This window comes from Vidua chalybeata, unplaced genomic scaffold (genome assembly GCF_026979565.1).
Source record: "Vidua chalybeata isolate OUT-0048 unplaced genomic scaffold, bVidCha1 merged haplotype W_reject_10, whole genome shotgun sequence".
Taxonomy (NCBI): Eukaryota; Metazoa; Chordata; class Aves; order Passeriformes; family Viduidae; genus Vidua; species Vidua chalybeata.
In genome coordinates this window covers 181,008-200,716 of record NW_026530345.1, presented here as the reverse complement: position 1 = coordinate 200,716, position 19,709 = coordinate 181,008, and the positions used below count along the sequence as shown (strand labels likewise).

The window sequence follows — 19,709 nt, the reverse complement described above, 5'->3', positions numbered from 1 at the left end:
GAAGCTGCAGACTGTATAGAGGAAGCTTACCAGATTAAATACTAGGAAAGTGGTCTCTTTAACAATCAGGGGAAACTGAACATTCTCAAAAAGTGACATAATAGATTCAAAGTAGACGAAGGAAAGGAAAGGCTGGAAAGCCTCATCCCCTGCTCCTCCTCTAACAAACTGGGTGCAATTACTAATAAACCCCCAAAACATACTATTGGAACTGGGACGCAGTGTAGGATGAAGAAACCATAAACCATACTTATCTTGAACAGACTCCAGTACCTTTGTAAATGCCCTATAAATCACTATCACCGAGCCCAGCACAATAGCTATTCTAATCCATGCCCCTCTACTGTAAAAACTACATATTAGGGACAATACCAGAGCTATTTCTGAATAAGAAAATAATCCTAGTGACCATAAAGGTATTACAACCTCAAAAAAGCCTAGAGACCAGAACCACATGAAGGCCTCCACCCTGAGAGACATTACAAATTCAAGCAACATGGCTACTGACTGCTTTAACCCACTACAGAGCAAGCACAACCAACATGCAATCAATAAATGTTTTTTCCACTTTCTCGGGCCCCATGTTGGGCACCAATAAATGTATTTGTCCTGGTTCAGGGCAGATTTGGGAGAGAACCCCCAAAGGGGTTCCTCTGGAAAGCAGATTCAATCAGGCCCCCCCCACCAACCGGTTCAGGAAAAATCCCAGGCTTACCTACTTTGGGAAGTGCCCTCCGGAGCTGTGCCCAGGCTGGTCTGGAGCTGGGAGCAGCCCTGCCCCAGGCAGCAGCTCTCAGCAGCAGCCCTGCTCAGGGTGGCTCCTTCCCCCCACAGCTTCTGGTCAGCGCTGGGAGCAGCTCCCCGGGCCGGCTGAGAGCTGTCCCTGGCAGGCAGCAGAGTCCCTGGCCCAGCACAGCGCCCTGGGCTGCAGGACCCTGCTCTGCAGGACAGCCCTGGGCAGCCCTGGCTGCGCCCCCAGCTGCTCAGCCCTGCAGCAGAGTCTGGAACAGGAGCTGCCTGGGGCTGTGCCTCAGCTGAGGCAGCAGGGAAAGCCAGCCCTGCCCTAGGGCCACATCCCTGCCCTGGAGCAGCTCTGAGAGTCCTCCTGAAAGGTCCTAAAAGCTGTGGGATTTGCCAGCTCCAGGAGATCCCTGCAGGAACTGCAGCTTCTCTCCCCACAGCCAGGGAATGACTGCTTCAAACGCTGGGATGATTTCTGCTGTAGTGAACCCTCAGTGAGCTCTGCTCTGTGCTCCCAGCAGGGCTCTCCTGAGCTGCCCTTGCCCAGCTGCACACAGACCCTGCCCCAGCCAGGGCTCTGCACACAGGCAGGTTTCTGTAGGGCCGGGCCGAGGGCACACAGGGTGGGATGGGCTCTGTGAGCGCTGGCAGGGACAAGGCACCTCTCAGGAGGGAATGTCCAGGCCCAGGGAGATGCTCAGGGAAGGAGAGGGGGCTGAACAGAGCAGTGCTGGGGGCAGGAGGGCACTGCTGGTGTGTGGGAGGTGCTGGGCACAGCTGGGCACAGGAACACTGTCCTGAGTGCCAGGCTGTCTCTGCCCTGCCCTCTCAGGCACAGCACCACAACATCTTCTCTTGTTTCTGCACTCCCCTGATATTGTCACTGTTATCTGGTGCTCTCAGGGAGGCTGTGGCATTTGCAACAGCTGAGTCAGGCACTGCCCTTGGCATTCCTGCCATGCAAGGGTGTCCATGGGAATGGGGTGTCCAAGCTTCCCTGGGACCTGTGGGGCTGAGGGCAGAGCAGTCCATGGGAAAGGGGAATGAGCTGAGTCCCTCCCTGAGATCCCATCATGGGCACACCCGGGGATCTCCTTGCTGTGCCCTTCCCAGCTCTGAGCTGCCCTCCTGGGTACAGATCTGTGCCAGAGTCTCCGGGAGATCCCTGAATATCCCACGGGGAAGTGCAGAGCTGCCACAGCTGAGGAAATGCTGCTGGGTTGGCCAAGGGAGCTGTGAGTGTCCTTGGCACAAGGGGCTGCTGAGACCTTGCCCAGAGACCTTCGGAGAGGGTGAGACATTCAGGGATCCCTCTACTCTGGGCAGGGTCTGGTTTATCCCAGGGTGACCTGGGAGTGTGATTGTGCTCTGATTGCAGCCAAAGGTGCAAAGCCAGGGCAGTTGGGAACAAGCCCATCCAGCCCCTCACCTTCCCTCAGCCACAGGGAATCCTTTGCCTCTCACATCTCTCAGTGGCAAACTGAGTGCAGCAGGAATGCTGGGGATTTCTGACTTCAGAGAACCAGGAATGATGTGTGGGTAGGAAAACAATTCCTAAATCCAACTCCTGACATCTGTTTTCTTTAGAAATATGAGTACAGATGCTACCAAGCCTTTCTGCATTAGGTGTGATTCCACTGACAAATCCTGGATATACAGCCTTGTCCCTCTGCCACATGGCCATAAACCCAGTGCAGCAGGGATGGCTCCTTGAGAGCCCCCATGCACAGCCCTGGCTGCTCCTGGCACACTCAGCAAGCACAATTGGAGCTCAGGCAGGGACCTGGGTGAAGGTTTTCCCAGAGCAGGAACAAGGCTGGGTGAGTCCCAGCAGGACAGTCGACAGGGAATGGCCCAGGTTTGGCTCAAAGCAGCCTCTCCTGACTTGTCACTGTCCTTCATCCATGAACCATGGCCCATGGCCAGCCACAGCCAATGTCCAACAGCAGCTCCATCAGCCACTTCCTCCTGCTGGCACTGACAGACCCGCGGCAGCTGCAGCTCCTGCACTTCTGCCTCTTCCTGGGCATCTCCCTGGCTGCCCTCCTGGGCAACAGCCTCATCATCAGCGCCAGAGCCTGCGGCCACCACCTGCACATGCCCATGTTCTTCTTCCTGCTCAGCCTGGCCCTCAGTGACCTGGGCTCCATCTGCACCACCGTCCCCAAAGACATGCACAATTCCCTCTGGGGCACCAGGGACATCTCCTACAAAGGATGTGCTGCACAGCTCTTTTTCTTTCTGTTTTTTGTCTCAGCAGAATATTTCCTGCTCACCATCATGTGCTACAACCACTATGTGTCCATCTGCAAACCCCTGCACTATGGGACCCTCCTGGGCAGCAGAGCTTGTGCCCACATGGCAGCAGCTGCCTGGGCCAGTGCCTTTCTCTATTCACTGCTGCTCACAGCCAAGACATGTTCCTTGCACCTGTGCCAGGGCAATGCCCTGGGCCAGTTCTTCTGTGAAATCCCACACATCCTCAAGCTCTCCTGCTCCAAATCCTACCTCAGGGAACTTGGGCTCATTGCAATCAGTGCCTATTTGGTATTGGGTTGTTTTGTGTTCATTGTTTTCTCCTATGTGCAGATGTCCAGGGCCGTGCTGCGGATCCCCTCTGAGCAGGGACGGCACAAAGCCTTTTCCACCTGCCTCCCTCACCTGGCCGTGGTCTTTCTGTTCCTCAGCACTGCAACATCTGCTCACCTGAAGCCCCCCTCCATCTCCTTCCCATCCCTGGATCTGGCCCTGTCAGTTCTGTACTCGGTGGTGCCTCCAGCCCTGAACCCCCTCATCTACAGCCTGAGGAACCAGGAGCTCAAGGCTGCACTGTGGAGACTGATGACTGGATGGTTTTGGAAGCATTAAACTGCTGACCAATTTCTGCAAATCACTTGTAATAAAAGTAATCTTTTATACTTCTTGTTGGATTCATTTTGGAGATTCTTTTCCTTTGTTTTACTTTTAAAATATTGTCCACAAAGAAAAGCCATTCTTTGTACCATTTCGCATTTTGTTTCTCTCCCCCTTCCCTGTGGCCACAGACTGTGTGAATGAGGGGCTGTGCTCTCAGTGGCATTAAAGGAACTCAAGGATCTCCCAGCACAGTTTTCTGCAGAGATGCCCTTTTGTTGCCTTCTCTGGAGCTGCAGCAGCAATGTCTGTGTGCAGAGCTGGGGGCAGATCAGTGCTGGCACAGCAGCTGTGCCCAGCAGCAGCAGCACTTGGTGTTGCCAGTGCTGCTCCCGTGGCCCTGCCCCGCTGCCCTGGTGGCCCTGGTGTTGCTGCAGGGCCTGAGTGCTCTTGAGGCCGGGCACAGTCCTGGGGGTGGCAGTGCCGGGGCTGCAGCAGGGACAGGCCATGGGCACTGCTGGGGCAGCGCTGATGCCTCAGGCCAGGGCCTGGGGCTCCAGGCTCCTTGCCTAAGCGCTCTCAAGAACACGGCCAGGCCAATGCTCAGCACAGAAAACCCCCGTCAGCAGACCCAGGCTGGCCCTGGGCAGGCTGGGGGCAAACAGCACGGCTGGTGCTCTGCCAGGGCCCTGGGGGAGATGGGAAGGAGCAGCAGAGCAGGGCCTGATCCATCCCCAGTGCGCTGGACAGCCCAGGGCAGCATCCCAGAGCGTCCTCACAAACCTGCCAACAACATCCCCCCTCTGCAGCCCTGGCCTCTCCCCCAGCTCACACAGGTGCCGCATCCTTGTAGGCACAGACACGGCAGCACTGGCTCAGGAGCCCCTGTTTGCATTGCACACAGCAGGCAGGAGCACCCCCGTGCTGTGGCTGTGGGGACATGAACCTGAGGGAGCAAAAATGCCATCAGCCCCTGGGGCCAGGAAGGGCTGGGGGATGCCAGGGAAACCACTCAGCTTTGTCCTGGCCTCTGCACTCAGCCAGAAAGTTTGTTCTCATCAGCTGGGAGTTTCCTGTCCCACTGCAGACACAGTTGCTCAGAGCCAGGGCTACCTGGCAGCCACCCCCTAACTGTCTTGAGCATTTCCTTTGCTTCACCTTTGCTTTCTTTACAGTACCCTGCTACGAATTTCTTCCTCTTGCCCACCCCTGTTCCGTCCCCTGCAAACAGCCCATCCCTGTTTGCCCTCTCCTCTCTGGCCCCACTCCCCATTCCAGTTCCTGACTTGGCACCATGGGAACGTCCCTTGGGGAGCAGGATCATCCCACAAGTGCTGCAGGAATTGTCTGCAGGCTCCTGCAGTGCCTCGTGCTTGTGCTGCTCCCTTGCCAGAGGCACCCCAGGCCAGGGGGGCACATCTGGGCTGCTGTGTCTGCCTGTGGGGCTCCCTGTTCTGGGCAATGAGGAGGGCTGGAGAGGCTCTGCAGGACTGACAGGATGGGCTTTGGGGCTGTGAGGAGAAGCTGAGGGACCTGGGCTGCTGGAGCTTCTGAAGAGGAGGCCCAGGGCTCCTCCTGCAACTGCTCCAAGGGTGGTTTCAGAGAATCACAGAATCAGCAAGGTTGGAAAAGACCTTGGAGATCATCAACCTGTGCCCTGACACCGCCTTGTTTCTCCCCTGAGCCTCCTCTTCTCCAGGATAAACAACCCCAGCTCCCTCAGCTGCTCCTCACAGGACTTGTGCTCCAGACCCCTCACCAGCCTTGTTGCCCTTCTCTGGACATGCTCCAGCCCCTCCATGTCCTTCCAAAATTGGGGGGCTCAGAACTGGACACAGCACTCGAGGTTCTCCCCAACCAGTGCTGAGCACAGGAGAAGAGTCACTGCCTTGCTCCTGCTGGCCACACAGTTCCTGATGCAGGCCAGGAGCCATTGGCCTTCTTGGCCACCTGGGCACACGGCTGGCTCATGCCCAGCCTGCTGTCCATCAGTCTCTGCAAGTCCCTTTCTGCCTGGCTGCTCTCCAGCCCCTCTGTCCCCAGCCTGGAGCGCTGCAGGGCTTCTTGTGGCCAAAGTGCAGGGCCCAGCACTTGGACTTGTTAAACCTCACCTTGTTGGATTTGGGCCCTGGATCCAGCCTGTCCCTATGCAGAGCCCTCCTACCCTCCAGCAGATCCACACTCCCACCCAGCTTGGTGTCACCATGGTTCCATGAGGCCCTAAAGTGTCACAATGGTCTCCATGATTCCATGAGACCTCCCAGAGTCCCAATGTCACTTTGGTTCCATGGGACCCCTTGGATCTTTGGGCCCTGCAGTGTCACAATGGATCCTTGGTTCCATGAGGTCTCGCAGGGCAGCAATGCTCTCCTTGGTCCCACAGTGTCACAATGGCCTCTTGGTCCCAAGGGACACTACGGTGTCAAACATGTTTCCTTCATTCCATGAGTCCCTGAGCAGGGGACAGCAGGGGCCAGCAGCACTGGCCCCTTGGTTCCATGTGGCCCTGCAGTGTCACAGTGGCCCCATCATGACATGAGGTCCTGCTCTTTCACAAAGCCCTGGTGACACAAGATCCTGCAGTGTAACCAGGGACCCTTGGCTCCATGGGGCACCACAGTGTCACAATTTTTCCCTCGGTTCCCAGAGTCCTTGCAATGGAGCAATGGCCCCTTGATTCCATTGTCCTCAGGCTCTCCCAAGGGTCTCCTTGGTTCCGCAGTGGCACAATGGCCCTTTGGTCCCACAAGGCCCCGTAGTGTCACAGTGGCCTCTGTGGTTCCACCAGGACCCAGACTGTCACAATGCACTCCTTGCTTCCATTCAGCCCCACAGTGTCACAATGGCCCCTTGCTTCCCCAGGGCCCTGCAGTGTCACACTCATCAGAGAATCAACCAGGCTGGAAAAGACCTTGGAGAGCATCAAGTCCAACCTGGGACCCAACACCACCTTGACACCCACACCATGGCACTGAGTGCCACATCCAGTCTTTCCTGAAACACTTCCAGGGACAGTGACTCACCCACCTCCCTGGGCAGCCCATTCCAATGTCCAACCAGCCTTTGTGTGAAGAATATTTCCTAATGTCCACCCTAAACGTCCCCTGGTGCAGCTGAAGGCTGTGTCCTCTTCTCCTGTCACTGTTCCCTGAGAAAAGAGCCTGACCGCCACATGGCTGCACCCTCCTGTCAGAGAGTTGTAGAGAGTGATGAGGTCTCCCAAAAACACCTCCCGGGGACCCCCGATGTCCCCCTGAGGGCCATCTGTGGCTTGGCTTTGGAGCCCTGCCAGTTCCAAACATCCCCCACAAAAAAACCCCAAACCCAGGCACCCCCCAGGATATTTGGGCTGAGCTCCCCTCCCTGGGCACCTGCGGGATGGGGGGCGATGCTCCCGGGGCTGCGGTGACTTCAGGCAGCGCCAGGGCCACGCGATTCCTTCTCTCCTCTTCTCCAGCTGCTCCCTGCTGCTGCTGTGCCTCTTCCTCCCTCCCTCCTCCTCCTGCCCCATTCCCGGAGCCCTCACAGCCCGTGGGAGGAGCAGGGCTGGAGCCAGGACAGGTCAGGATGCAGAGCGAGGACGGGGGATGCCAGGAGTGGGATGACTGGGAGTGACTGGGATGTACTGGGATCATACTGGGAACAGCTCCTGGTTAACTGAGTTATACTGGGATCATACTAGGAGTTAGAAGAAGCAGCGTGATGGCTCCATGCTGCAAGCAAATTGGAAGAACTGGGAATGACTGGATGCGTGCGGGAGGTAACTGGGATATTCTGGCCATGACTGGAAGATCATACTTGGATAACTAACACCTTACTGAGACCACTGGGAGTGACTGGGAATGACTACAGACATGCTGATGGCAACTGGGATATACTTGGAGTGTCCGTAACCATAGTGGGGTGTGACTGGGATTAACTGGGATTTACAGAACCTTCAGTGGGGACAACTGGAAGTGTTCCCCCCATTCCCCCCAGCCCTCCCTTGGGCACTGTCGCATCTCCCAACCTGCACCACTGGGATCTGCCCAGAGCAGCATGATGGCTCCAGCACTGGGGCTGGGGGTGCTCCTGGGGAAGGTGAGGGGGGGTGGGACCCCCGGCATGCAGACCCCCCTGCTCCCATTATCCTGTACAGGAACCCCCTGAATCCCCTATTTCTGGACATCAGGACTCCCTGCTCCCCTTTTCCTGGCCATCCCATGGCTCCCAGCCTCCAGACTTCCCGTGAGCTTGACCCTGAGACACCCTGGAATGCCTTGGACCCCCATTCCTGCCTTTCCCAGCCCCCAACCCCACCTTCCTGCAAAACCCCCTTAAATCCCCCTTCCCGAACATCCTGGGTGTCCCCACCCTGTTACCCTTCTTTTTTGGTAAACCCTCCTGGAACTCCCTTCTAACTCTCCAAGTCCCTGCCCCCCCCCCCCCATTCCTGAGACCCAAGATGCCCTTTTACCCCTTTGCCCAGGACTAAGACCCTCCTGGACCTGGCACCAACTCAACTTTTTCCCAGCCTCCCCGCATCTCCCAGTCTCCAGCCCCATCCTTTTCCTTGGCCCTGGGACCCCTGGGCCCCCATTCCTGCCTTTCTCACCCCCCAGATCCTCTTTTTTTTCACATTGAGGACTTCTGGCACCCCATTTCCTGGGCACAGGATTCCCTGGATACCCCATCCCAGCTCTCCCAGTCCCTGTACCTCCTTTCCTTGACTCTGAGCTGCCGAACCTCCTTCCCAGATCTGCCAGCCCTTCAAGTCCCCCATTTCCTTGACCTGTTGATGCCCCTGGAACCCCAAACTCTCACTTTCAGCCCCCCAGCTCCCCCAAATTTCCATGTCCCCCCAGTTCTCCACTCCCTGCAGTACCTGGAAGTGGTGCTGTCGGAGCCTGGCCCGGGGGGTCCCCCAGTCCTTGATTGTGGGGGATGTGGACGGGACCCCCTGAGAGCGCTGCAACAGCGAGCGGGGGTGGATGGAGCCCCAGACACTGGGGATGGCAGTGGGAGCTGATCTGGGATATTTGGATAGCCAGAGATGGGATATTGGGGTACCCAAACCTTGAATATTGGGATAGCCAGAGTCAGGATATTGGGATAGCCAGAGTTGGGATATTAGGATAGCCAGACTGGGGATATTGGGATAGCCAGAGCTAGGATATTGGGATAGGCAGATACAGGATATTGGGATAGCCAGAGCTGGCTCAAGGACAGGAACCAGCCTGTGGCTGACAGTGACCTGGAGATCGGGATGGGACAACCAGAGTGGAGGGGACTGGGGGGAGCTGGGGGCTGAGCTAGGATCTGTGGGAATGGAGGACTCTGAGGGGCTGGGATGGGATCTCTGGGGATGAAGGGGATCCATGGGGCTGGAATGGAATCCAGGGAGCTCCAAGGGGTCCCTGGGGCTGGGACAGGACTCTGTTCTCTCCTCATTCCCAGGTGTCCACAGACGGCAGGTGGTTTCCAGCTGTGACCTCCTGTCCAACAGAATGTCCATGAATCCCAGTAAGGCTGCAAAGGGTGGGATTTCATCTCCTTCCAGCTGGGATCTGGGAGCTTTGCAGTCTCCAACGGTGCCGTCTGGATCATCCAGAGGTGCTGGGAATCCAAAGGGATCATGGTGGAGCAGATGAAGCATTACCTGGGACACACCTGTGTGGAAGAGCTCCCAAAATACATCAGATATGGTCGCGAGGCTCCAGAGCACAAAGGTGGGTGTGGGAGGAGGAGGGGAGTTCCTATGGGACTGTGGGACTCAGGAATGGGAGACTTGGGAATGCAGAAATTCCTATGGAATCTCCATGGCCGGATCTCACTCTCATCCCAGTCAGGTGAGAATTCCATGGATGGATCTCCCCCCAACCCATCACCATGGGAATTCCATGGGGCAATTATTTTAATTGCTGACTATTGGTATTACCAATACTGAGGACGGGACATGCCTTACCCAGAGCTCCTGCTTCCCCCCTGGGAGGGGTTTTGGGGAGCCCCCAGGGACCCCCTTGAATCCCCATTCCTGGGCACAGCCGCCCTCCCACATCTCCTTCCCCAGTTCTAGGACCCCCTGTACCCCCTTATCCTGCACTGACACCCCCTGCACCCCCTTTTCCTGGGTATCATCCTCTGCCAGGCCCTGGATCCCCTGCTTCCATGAGCCCAGGGACATCCTGACCCCCATTCTAGGCCAGCTGGAGGCACCTCACTCCCAGGCCTCCTTTTCTTGGGAAACCTGGACTGGGCCCGGGGCTCTGCAGCTGCTCTGAGATTTTTAATCACCAAAAAAAAAAAAAAGGGAGGGAACAGGAGAGAGAGCGAAGGGGATTGGGAATCAGGGATCACAGTCCCAGCACCCAGTCCTGCTCCAATGTGGGTGGGACCTGCAGCTGCAGGAAAAAATTGATCCAGGACTCTGGTTGTCTGAGGTTGGAAATAGGGGTGTTCTATTCCTATCTGTTAGAGGTGGGGCAGTTATCTTCTGTTAATTGGGCAGTTTTCTTTATTGCTTCCACAAACCATTCCTCCCACCAGAGAGATAGCTCCTGTTAATGGGCCACTGAGTCTCACTGTATGAATGATAAAAATTACATCGTCCCATTGTGAGATGCTCTGCCCAGGGGGAGGGAGCCAAGCATTCCTGCCTGGATATAATCATAGATATTATATATAATCCTGGATATAATCAGGATACCACAGCAACGTTTTCCCACTGGATTTCCAGAAGAGCAGCTGTCTTCTCCACTTGATTCCCACAGGAACACCAGGCCCATCTACACCACTGTTGGATCTTCAGAGGAAAATGACACCCTTCTACAGGATCGCTGCACCAACAGAACCACATCTGTCACTCCAGTGGGACTGCAGCCATCCTTCGATTGGACTGCTACCAACACCCTGACGGACAGGATGTCAGGTTGTATTCTGACTCTGTCAGTAGTTTTTTTTTTTGTTTGTACTACTGCATTTGTATTTTTAGTTTTCCTAATAAACAACTGTTATCCCTATTCCCATATCTTTGCCTGAGAGCCTTTTAATTTGAAAATTATAATAATTCAAAGGTAGGGGGTTTACATTTTCCATTTCAAGGAAGGCTCTTGCATTCCTTAGCAGACACCTGTCTTTTCAAATCAAGACAGTAGGAGAAGGAGGTTCGGGTTTGGGAGGAGGAGGAGGGGGAGGGATGGAAGAGGAGGAGATACAGGAAGAGGAAGGACAAAGGAGGATCATGGAAAGGAGAAGGAACTGTGAGTTTGAGCACTCCCTGAACTGGTAGTCCCTCACCTGTGGGATAATCACCCTCCCATCCTGCAGGTGACCGGGGAGGCGGAGCTCAGCCCAGATATCCTGGCAGTCCCTGGGTTGGGTTTTTTGGGGGGATGTTTGGAGAATGAAGAACTCCAAAGCTGAGCAGAAAAGGCCCCTTGGGGGGACACTGGGGGGTCCTGGTGGTGGCTGCCGGCAGAGGCAGCCTGGAGGAGCAGAGCCCTGTGTCCCCCAGGAGCCCGAAGTAGGGAGCCCAGAGAGGGGGAAGCGCCTCCATTGGCAGGACCCTCAAGAGCCTGGAGAGGGGCAGGGGGGACTCCTTGGAGCCGCTGCAGCCCAAAGCAGAGAAGAAGGGGAGAAGGGACCCCAGGAGCCCAAAAAGCCCTCGCATCCCTAAATGGGGAGAGCAAAGCGGGGGGGAGCTTTTTGGATTGCTGGGACTCCCGGCAGCCTGGGGAGGGCGGGCACCGAGGAGAAGGGGGCCCCCAATACAAGCATGACCCCCAGCTGCTGGGACAGAGGGGAAGTCTTGAACACCAAAGGGGAGAGACCAGGGACAGGAAACTCCTGGGAGGCTTTTTCAGGGCTGAATCTTGGTGTTTGGGACGTTTTTATGGACCCCAGGTGGCCGGTGACTTCTTGAGATGGGCTTGGGGAGAGGGACCTTCAAACTCAACGTGCTCATCCCTTGTTTTCCCCCAAACCAGGATTTTCCATTCCCAACCCTTGGTTGGATGGAGGAGGAGGATGATGGCCTTCTGAGAAAGAGAAAGATGTTCTGGACACCCAGGCAGGTGAGGAGGAAGTCTGTGCCCCTTTCCCCCTCTTTCCTGCTCCATCTCCCAGCCCAGCACAGCCCCCGGCAGAAGGACAACCCCACTGCTGATGCCGTCCTGTTGAGAACGGACTGAGGGGGATCTCCTTCCCTTTCCCTGTGGCATGGAGGCAAATCCCATCCTCTCTTTGTGCTTCCTCCCCCAGACAAGGAGCTGAGGATGTAGAGCAGGGAGAACAAATCCCTGTGGCAAAACCTCATGGAAGAAGCTGTTTTGAGCAGCTCCATTGCGCGGGAACACAATGGGGCAGAAAAGCCCCAGAGATCCCGCACAAGGAGGGGCTGCAAACACAGATCGTGGGGATCTGACCCACCCTGGTCTTGGAAGGCGGTTGGAATTCGAGCCAGAGCTTGGTGCTGCTGGTCCGTGAGCAGGTTCCTGTTGGGGAGAAGCCCCACAAGTGCTTGGAGTGTGGGAAGAGCTTCAGCCTGTGTTCCCACCTGATCAGGCACCCACACCTGAGAGGACCCACACCGTGGAGAGGCCCTACAACTGTGGGCAATGTGGGAAGAGCTTCAAGCAGTGTACTGCCCTGATCCTCCACCAAAAGATCCACACTAGGAGAGTCCCTACAAGTGTCATAAATGCAGGAAGAGGTTTCAAACCAGGTCCAATCTCCTTCTGTGTTACTTTGTTCTTTTAAGAGTTTTAAAGTTTTTTGAAAAGTTTTCTATACCTTTGATGTTTACATATTTCTACTGAATTTTCTCTCACTGTTCATATAAACAGTGATTGTTTTGCATTCTTCTTTGTGGGTGGAGAGAATTGATAGACTGTTAGTTTGTCCAGGAGAGGTGGCAATTTCATCCTCCAATCCACTATCACTGTTGATATTCTATATATAGTAGAGTCAGAAAATTAAATCTCTCTTTCAGTTTTCTTTCTCCTTTGACATCTAGCATCCATGTGAGTTATTTGTGTCGTAGTGTGACACTCCTGCACTATTGGATTCACACAGAGGAGAAGCCCTTTTACTGCACCAGCTGCCAGAAGGGATTCAGGGACATCACCCTCATCAAGCACCAGAACATCCACACTGAGAGGAGGTCCTACGAATGTGGGGAGTGTGGGAAGTGCTTCAGCCAGAGCTCCACCCTGATCAGGCACCAGATGATCCACACTGGGGAACGGCCCTATAAGTGTGGGGCATGTGGGAAGGGCTTCAGCTGGAGCTCCAGCTGGATCCACCACCACAACATGCACACTGGGAAACGGCCACACAAGTGTGGGGAATGTGGGAAGAGCTTCAGCCAGCATTCCGCCCTGATTGTCCACCAAAAGATCCATGCTAGGAAGTGACCCTACGAGTGTTTCGAGTGTGGGAAGAAGTTTCAGATCACCTCCCATCCTCTTGAACATCAGCGGATTCACAGGGAGGAGAGGCCCTTCCACTGTCTTTTGAGCTTGTGCTGTGCCTACCTGGTGAGCCAAAGTTGTTGCCCACCCAGGGATGCCAAAATCTCAGGGTGTAGGCGTTGGGATGACCCCAAGATTGTAAAAGTCCTTGTTTCCCAGCCTGTGCAACCAAAGAAGGAGTCTGAAATGTGTAGGATCAGCTTCTCAAGGTTGTTTATTTTTCCTTATCTATAACATTCTTTCTCTGACCTGCTGAGCTCTGTCTAGCAGGTCAGCCATGGCATTCTGTGTGCCGCCTCGGGCAGCATTTACATTTTATTCTCAAAACTATGTGTGATATGTTTACAATAACGTGCCAATACCTATCATCTATGTTGGACAGTGTGTCTCTACCTTAAACAAATAGAAAAGTGCCACCATCAGACCAAGACATGGAGGACAAGAAGGCTAGGACACTCCCAAATCCCTCCATTGGTACTGCCTCAACCCCATTCTAAAAACCCCAACATTCTACTTTTTTACTGTGTGTTAACCCAACTACTACACTGCTCAAAACCTTTTGGCTTGTAATTCCTCATACAAAGTTGGCAGTTTTTTTCCACGGGCTAAAATTGAAGCCACAGGTGTTTTTTGACTTTGTGCCAAGGTCTCCGAGCCCGCTGCTAGGGTCTCAAGACAGCTGGAGGGATGTCCTGGACTCCGACATGAAACAGAAGAGGAAAGCAGCTATATAGAGCCCCTCACGACAGGTTGCACAAGGTACTGAAGGAGAAGGTGGATCAAGTTGACTTGCTGAACTCAAGGCCATTCAGCTGGCCCTCAACATTGCTGAAAGAGAGAAGTGGCCAAAACTCTATACAGATTCATGGATGGTAGCCAATGCTCTGTGGGGCTGCCTGGACAGGTGGAAAAAGGCCAACTGACAGCATGGAGGAAAACTAATCTGGAATGCTGATGAGTGGAAAGACATTGCCACTCGGGTGGAGAAGGTGCCTGTGGAAGTCTGCCATGTAGATGCCCATGTCCCCGAGAGTAGAGCTAATGAGGAGCACCGAAACAACGAGCAGGTAGATCAGGCTGCAAAGACAGAGGTGTCAAAGATAGACTTGGATTGGCATCACAAGGGGCAGTTGTTCCTGGCTCGATGGGCTCATGATGCCTCAGGTCATCAGGGCAGAGATGCCACCTATAAGTGGGCACGAGACCGAGGGGTGGATCTAAGCATGGACAGTATTTCTCAGGTTATCCATGACTGTGAGACGTGTGCTGTGATCAAGGAGGCCAAGCGGGTGAAGCCCCTGTGCTATGGTGGGCGGGGGTCCAAGTACAAGTATGGGGAGGCCTGGCAGATTGACCACGTCACACTGCCCCAGACACGCCAAGGCAAGCGCTACGTGCTCACCATGGTAGAAGCCACCACTGGATGGTTGGAAACCTACCCTGTACCTCACAGCACTGCCCAGAACACCATCCTGGGCCTGGAAAAGCAAGTCCTGTAGAGACATGATACCCCTGAGAGGACTGAGTCCAACAAGGGGACTCATTTCAAGAACGGCCTTATCAACACCTGGGCTAGAGAACATGGCATTGAGTGGATGTACTGAGACCGATACTGGAAGTGCTCTGGGACTGAGACGGAGACCGAGGTTGGCACAGGGACCAGGATCCTAGATCACTCTGAGAACACTAGGACCTGTACCTGGATTGCTCCGGGACCTTCGAGTTCACTCTGGGGAGCTTTGGCTGCACCCCAGAGTGGGACTGGGACTGGAAGTGACTGGGAGGGATTGGGAGGGAGCCCTGGGAGGTGTAGGACCACCTCTTCTTGCATCGGTCCAGTGCAGTCATCCCGGTCCAAATGATCCCAGTTTGTATGATGACAGTCTGTATGGCCCTGATCTATATGGTCCCAGTCTGTGCACTCCCAGTCCGTAGGATCCCAGTCCGCATGATCCCAGTCTCTATGGTCCTGCACGGCACACACTCCAAGCATCTGGAATTCCAGTTCCCAGCAATAAAAAAAGATGTTCCTGCCCTTGAAGGCAAAGCTCTTAAGAAGGGGCCGAAAACCAAGTGCAGCAAGATCCTACAGTGACATTTCACCGCCAGCCTCCACAACTTCATCCATAGTTGTTGTAGCTCCTGCATTGGGAATTAAATCAGGGCAGGGTCTTTGGTGGCAGCTGCCCTGGCTCAAGGGAGACACGGAGAGAGAAACAGAGCAGGCAAGGAGGGGCAGGAGAGAAAGGAGGACACAAACACAATCAGCTGAGAAGGTGGCACTCTGCAAACAGAACTGCAATGGACTGAAAATGAATGGGGCAGAAATCAGTAACTCTGAAAGTTTTATTCACTATCAAATACATCCCACCCACCCAGCCCCACATAATCCCGATCCCACACCTCCAAATTTGGATCCCACTTCTCCCAATCTCCTTCGAACTCCTTCTCACCCTGGCGGTTGTGGAATCGAGTGAGTTGGTGTGAGATTGAGGTTTTTTGAGGTGGGAGGAAGCCATTTTGAGGTGGGATTGAGACCTCATGGGCTTCAAATCAGTTATTTTCAGTGGGATTTGAGTAGTTTTGAGGTGACAGATCGATCCCTCTTGGCTTCTGCAGTGCAAAGGGATGAAGAACACTGCCCAAAATCCCCCAAGAACCCACAAATCCTCCGGAATATCTCCCCAGATCCTAAATTCCCCCTCAAACACCCGTGAAATTGTGGTAGTTTAGACCAATTTGATAAATTTCTTGCTTTTTAACCCTGTTTTGGCTCTTTTTAATGGATGGAGATGAATCAGAAGAAAATTAAGTCCATAACAAAAGGATAACCAGCCAGGTGTCTTCCCAACATGGATCACAGGGAATGTGGGTCACCAGGGCTGTGCCCAACCTGCATCCTCCAGTGGGGGATGGACTTGGAGCAGCATATGAAGCTATTCCCACACTCGGGGCACTCACAGGGCTTCCCTTAGTTGGGGCTCCGTTGATGTTGGGTCAAATGAGAGCAGCTGGAGACGCTCTTCCCACACTCTGAATGCTTGTGTGGCCTCTCCCCAGTGTGGTTGTGCTGGTGGGTGGTGAGGGTGGAGTTGTGCTTGAATCCCTTCCTGCAGTTGGGACAGTGGAAGGGCCTCTCCTCTGTGCATGCACTGGTGCAGGCAGGGATTGGAGCTGGTCTTAAACCTCTTCGCACACTCCCCACACTCATAGGGCCACTCCCCAGTGTGGGTCCTCTGATGTCTGATCAGGCTGGACCGTCAGGTGAAGTTCATTCCACAATCCAAGCACTGGTGGGGCTTCTCCCCATCATGAAACTGCGCATGCACCAACCAGCCCCAAGTTCTGGCTTGATCTCCATCCACCTTTCTGTCTCAGATCCCCGCAATCTGTGTCTGCAGCCCCTCCTCTTGCAGGATCTCCAGGGTTTTTCCTCCCCATTGTATTCCTGTGCCATGGAGCCACTCAAAACGGCATCTTCCATGAGGTTCTGCCACAGAGATTTGTCCTCCCTGATCTCCATCCTCAGCTCCTTATCTGGGGGAGGAAGGACAAGGAGAGGATGGGATTTGCTTCCATGCCACAGAGAAGGGGAAAGAGATCCACCCAGTGCGTGCCCGGCAGGAAGGCACTGGCAGCAGGGCTGTCCTGCAGCCGGGGGCCGTGCTGGGCTGGGAGGTGGAGCAGGACAGAGGGGGAAAGGGGCAGTGACTCCCTCCTCACCTGCCTGGGTGTCAGTGGCATCTTTCACTTTCTCAGGAGGCCATCAGCCTCCTCCTCCATCCAACCAAGGGTTGGGAATGGAAAATCCTGGTTTTGGGGAAAACAGGGGATGAGCACGTTGTATTTGAAGGTCCCTCTGCCCAAGTCTATCTCAAGAAGTCACCGGCCATCTGGGGTCCATAAAAACCTCCCAGTCACCAAAATTCAGCCCTGAAAAAGCCTCCCAGAGACAGGAGTTTCCTGTCTCTGCTCTCTCCCCTTTGGTGTTCAAGACTTCCCCCCCGTCCCAGCTGCTGGGGTCACGCTTGTATTGGGGGTCCCCCTTCTCCTTGGTCCCTGCCCTCCCCAGGCTGCTGGGAGTCCCAGCAATTCAAAAAGCTCCCCCCTCTTTGGTCTCCTAATTGTCTTGGTTTGAAAAGACAGGAGTCTGTGAAGGAAGGTAAGGTCTTCCTGTGAAATGGAAAAGGTAAACTCTCTCCCTCTGAATAACTACAATTTTAAAATAAAAAGGCTGTCAGGCAAAGATATGGGAATGGGAATAGCAGTTCTTTATTAAGAAAAAACTAAATAAAAAAAATGTAATTAGTAGGAACAAAACTACTGATAGAGTCAGAAACGTGACACCCTGATGAGTCAGGGTGTTAGTGATAGTCCAGTTAAATGGTGGCTGCTCCTCCTGGAGTGGCAGATGAAATGCTGCTGAAGCAATGATCCTGTAGAAGGATGTAGTTTTCTCTGAAGGTCTGGTGATAGAGTAGATGGGCCTGGTCTTCCTCTGGGAATCCAGTGGGGAAGAAGCTGCTCCTATGGGAATTTAGCGGAGAAGAAGCTGCTTCTTTGGCAATCTAGTGGAGAAGAAGCTGTTCTGATGTCCTAAAAAATGCTGATTTTATACAGGTAGGGATGCTTGGCTCTTCCCTCTGGGTGGAGCATCTCACAATGGGATGATGTAACTTTATTAGTCATGCAGTGAGCTATTCAATGGCACATTAACAGAAGATATCTCCCCGGAAGGAGACATTGTTCATGGAAGAGATAAGAAAACTGCTTAACTTAACAGAAGATACCTGCACCACCTCCGACAGATGGCAAATAGAATATATGCTTATATTACAAGCCCGGACACTAATTTAAGGATTTTGGAGGTTTTTGTGTTCCCAGGGTACTTTGTTCCTTTATTCTCTGCTTTGTGGTGCTGTGTGCCCAAGGAGGCCACCCCTACCCTTCTCCAAGCTCTTGAGGGTCCTGCCAATTGCAGTGCTTGCCCCTCCCTGGGCTCCCTACTTTGGGCTCCTGGGGGGACACAGGGCTCTGCTCCTCCAGGCTGCCTCTGCTGGCAGCCACCACCAGGACCCCCCAATGTCCCCCCAAGGGGCCTTTTCTGCTCAGCTTTGGAGTTCTTCATTCTCCAAACATCCCCCCAAAAAACCCAACCCAGGGACTGCCAGGATATCTGGGCTGAGCTCCGCCTCCCCGGTCATCTGTATGATGGGGGAGCAATGATCCCAAAGGTTGGGGGCTGCATATTCAGGGAGTAATCACCTTCATGGTTCCTTCTTTTTTCCTTGATCTTCCTTTGTCCCTCCCCTTCTTCTTCCTGTATCCCCTCCTCTTCCATCCCTCCCCCTCCTCCTCCTCCCAAACCCCACTTCCTTCTCCTACTGTCTTGGTTTGAAAAGACAGGTGTCTGCTAAGGAATGCAAGAGCCTTCCTTGAAATGGAAAATGTAAACCCCCTACCTTTGAATTATTATAATTTTCAAATTAAAAGGCTCTCAGGCAAAGATATGGGAATAGGGATAACAGTTGTTTATTAGGAAAACTAAAAATACAAATGCAGTAGTACAAACAAAAAAAAAACCTACTGACAGAGTCAGAATACAACCTGACATCCTGTCCATCAGGGTGTTGGTAGCAGTCCAATCGAAGGATGGCTGCAGTCCCACTGGAGTGACAGATGTGGTTCTGTTGGTGCAGCGATCCTGTAGAAGGGTGCCGTTTTCCTCTGAAGATCCAGTGGTGGTGTAGATGGTCTTCCTGTGGGAATCCAGTGGAGAAGGCAGCTGCTCCTCTGGAATCCAGTGGGAAAAGGCTGCTGTGGTGTTTGAAATCTCAGATTATATCCAGGCAGGAATGCTTGGCTCCCTCCCCCTGGACGGAGTATCTCACAAAGCATGATGTCATTTTATCAGATAAAATTACTCATATGAGACTCAGTGGCCCATTAACAGAAGATATCTCCCTGGAGGGAGGATTGGTTGTGGAAGAGATAAGGAAATCTGTCCAATTAACAGAAGATAACTGCCCCACCTCTAACAGAGAGGAATAGATTACCCCTACTTCCAACTTAAGACAACCGGGAGCCGTGGATCCATTTTTTCCTGCAGCTGTGGGTCCCACCCCCGTCGGAGCAGGACTGGGCGCTGGAACTGTGATCCCTGATTCCCAATCCCCTTCTGGGACAGGCTGGGATGGACTGGGACACTGGTATACACCAGGATACACCCCACCCAGGATTAGGACCCACTGGGAGCAGGATCAGAGCACACTGGGACCCAGCAGGAGCAGAGCTGGGGCAACAGGGATCGTAGTGGCAGCAAATGGGATATACTGGGAGTGACTGGGATCATACTGGTGGAAACTGCAACCTTACTGGGGTAGCTGGGTGTGGTAGCTGGTGTCTGGGAATGACTGAGTATGCTGAGGGCAACTGGCATATACTGGAAGTGTCTCTAACCATACTGGGGGTGACTGGTTTGACTGGGACCATGCTGGGGGAGACTGTGACCATATTTGGAATGACAGAGTCTGTGCTAGGGGCAACTGAGTGCTGTGCTTCCTAGCTGGGATCAGACTGGGAAGAACTGGGAGCATCTGGGACCATGTGAGGAGATACTGGGATTATCATGGCATCAGAGTAGGATCATACTGATAGTGACTGAGT

At 53.9% G+C, this 19,709-nt stretch overlaps 1 protein-coding gene and 1 pseudogene across 1 annotated transcript; both read left to right on the top strand.

Annotated features, from left to right (window-relative positions):
* The window catches only part of LOC128783031 (zinc finger protein 850-like), a 129,295-nt pseudogene that overhangs the window by 18,054 nt on the left and 91,532 nt on the right, over positions 1–19,709 (top strand).
* On the top strand, positions 1,570–3,664 carry LOC128783056 (olfactory receptor 14I1-like). The gene has a single exon (XM_053933657.1). It carries the CDS (start codon positions 2,653–2,655, stop codon positions 3,607–3,609), a length of 957 nt encoding a protein of 318 aa, XP_053789632.1. The 5' UTR covers positions 1,570–2,652; the 3' UTR covers positions 3,610–3,664.

Coding starts and splice junctions, on each gene's coding strand:
- LOC128783056 (XM_053933657.1), top strand. CDS start 2,653: ATGGCCCATGGCCAGCCACAGCCAATGTCCAACAGCAGCTCCATCAGC.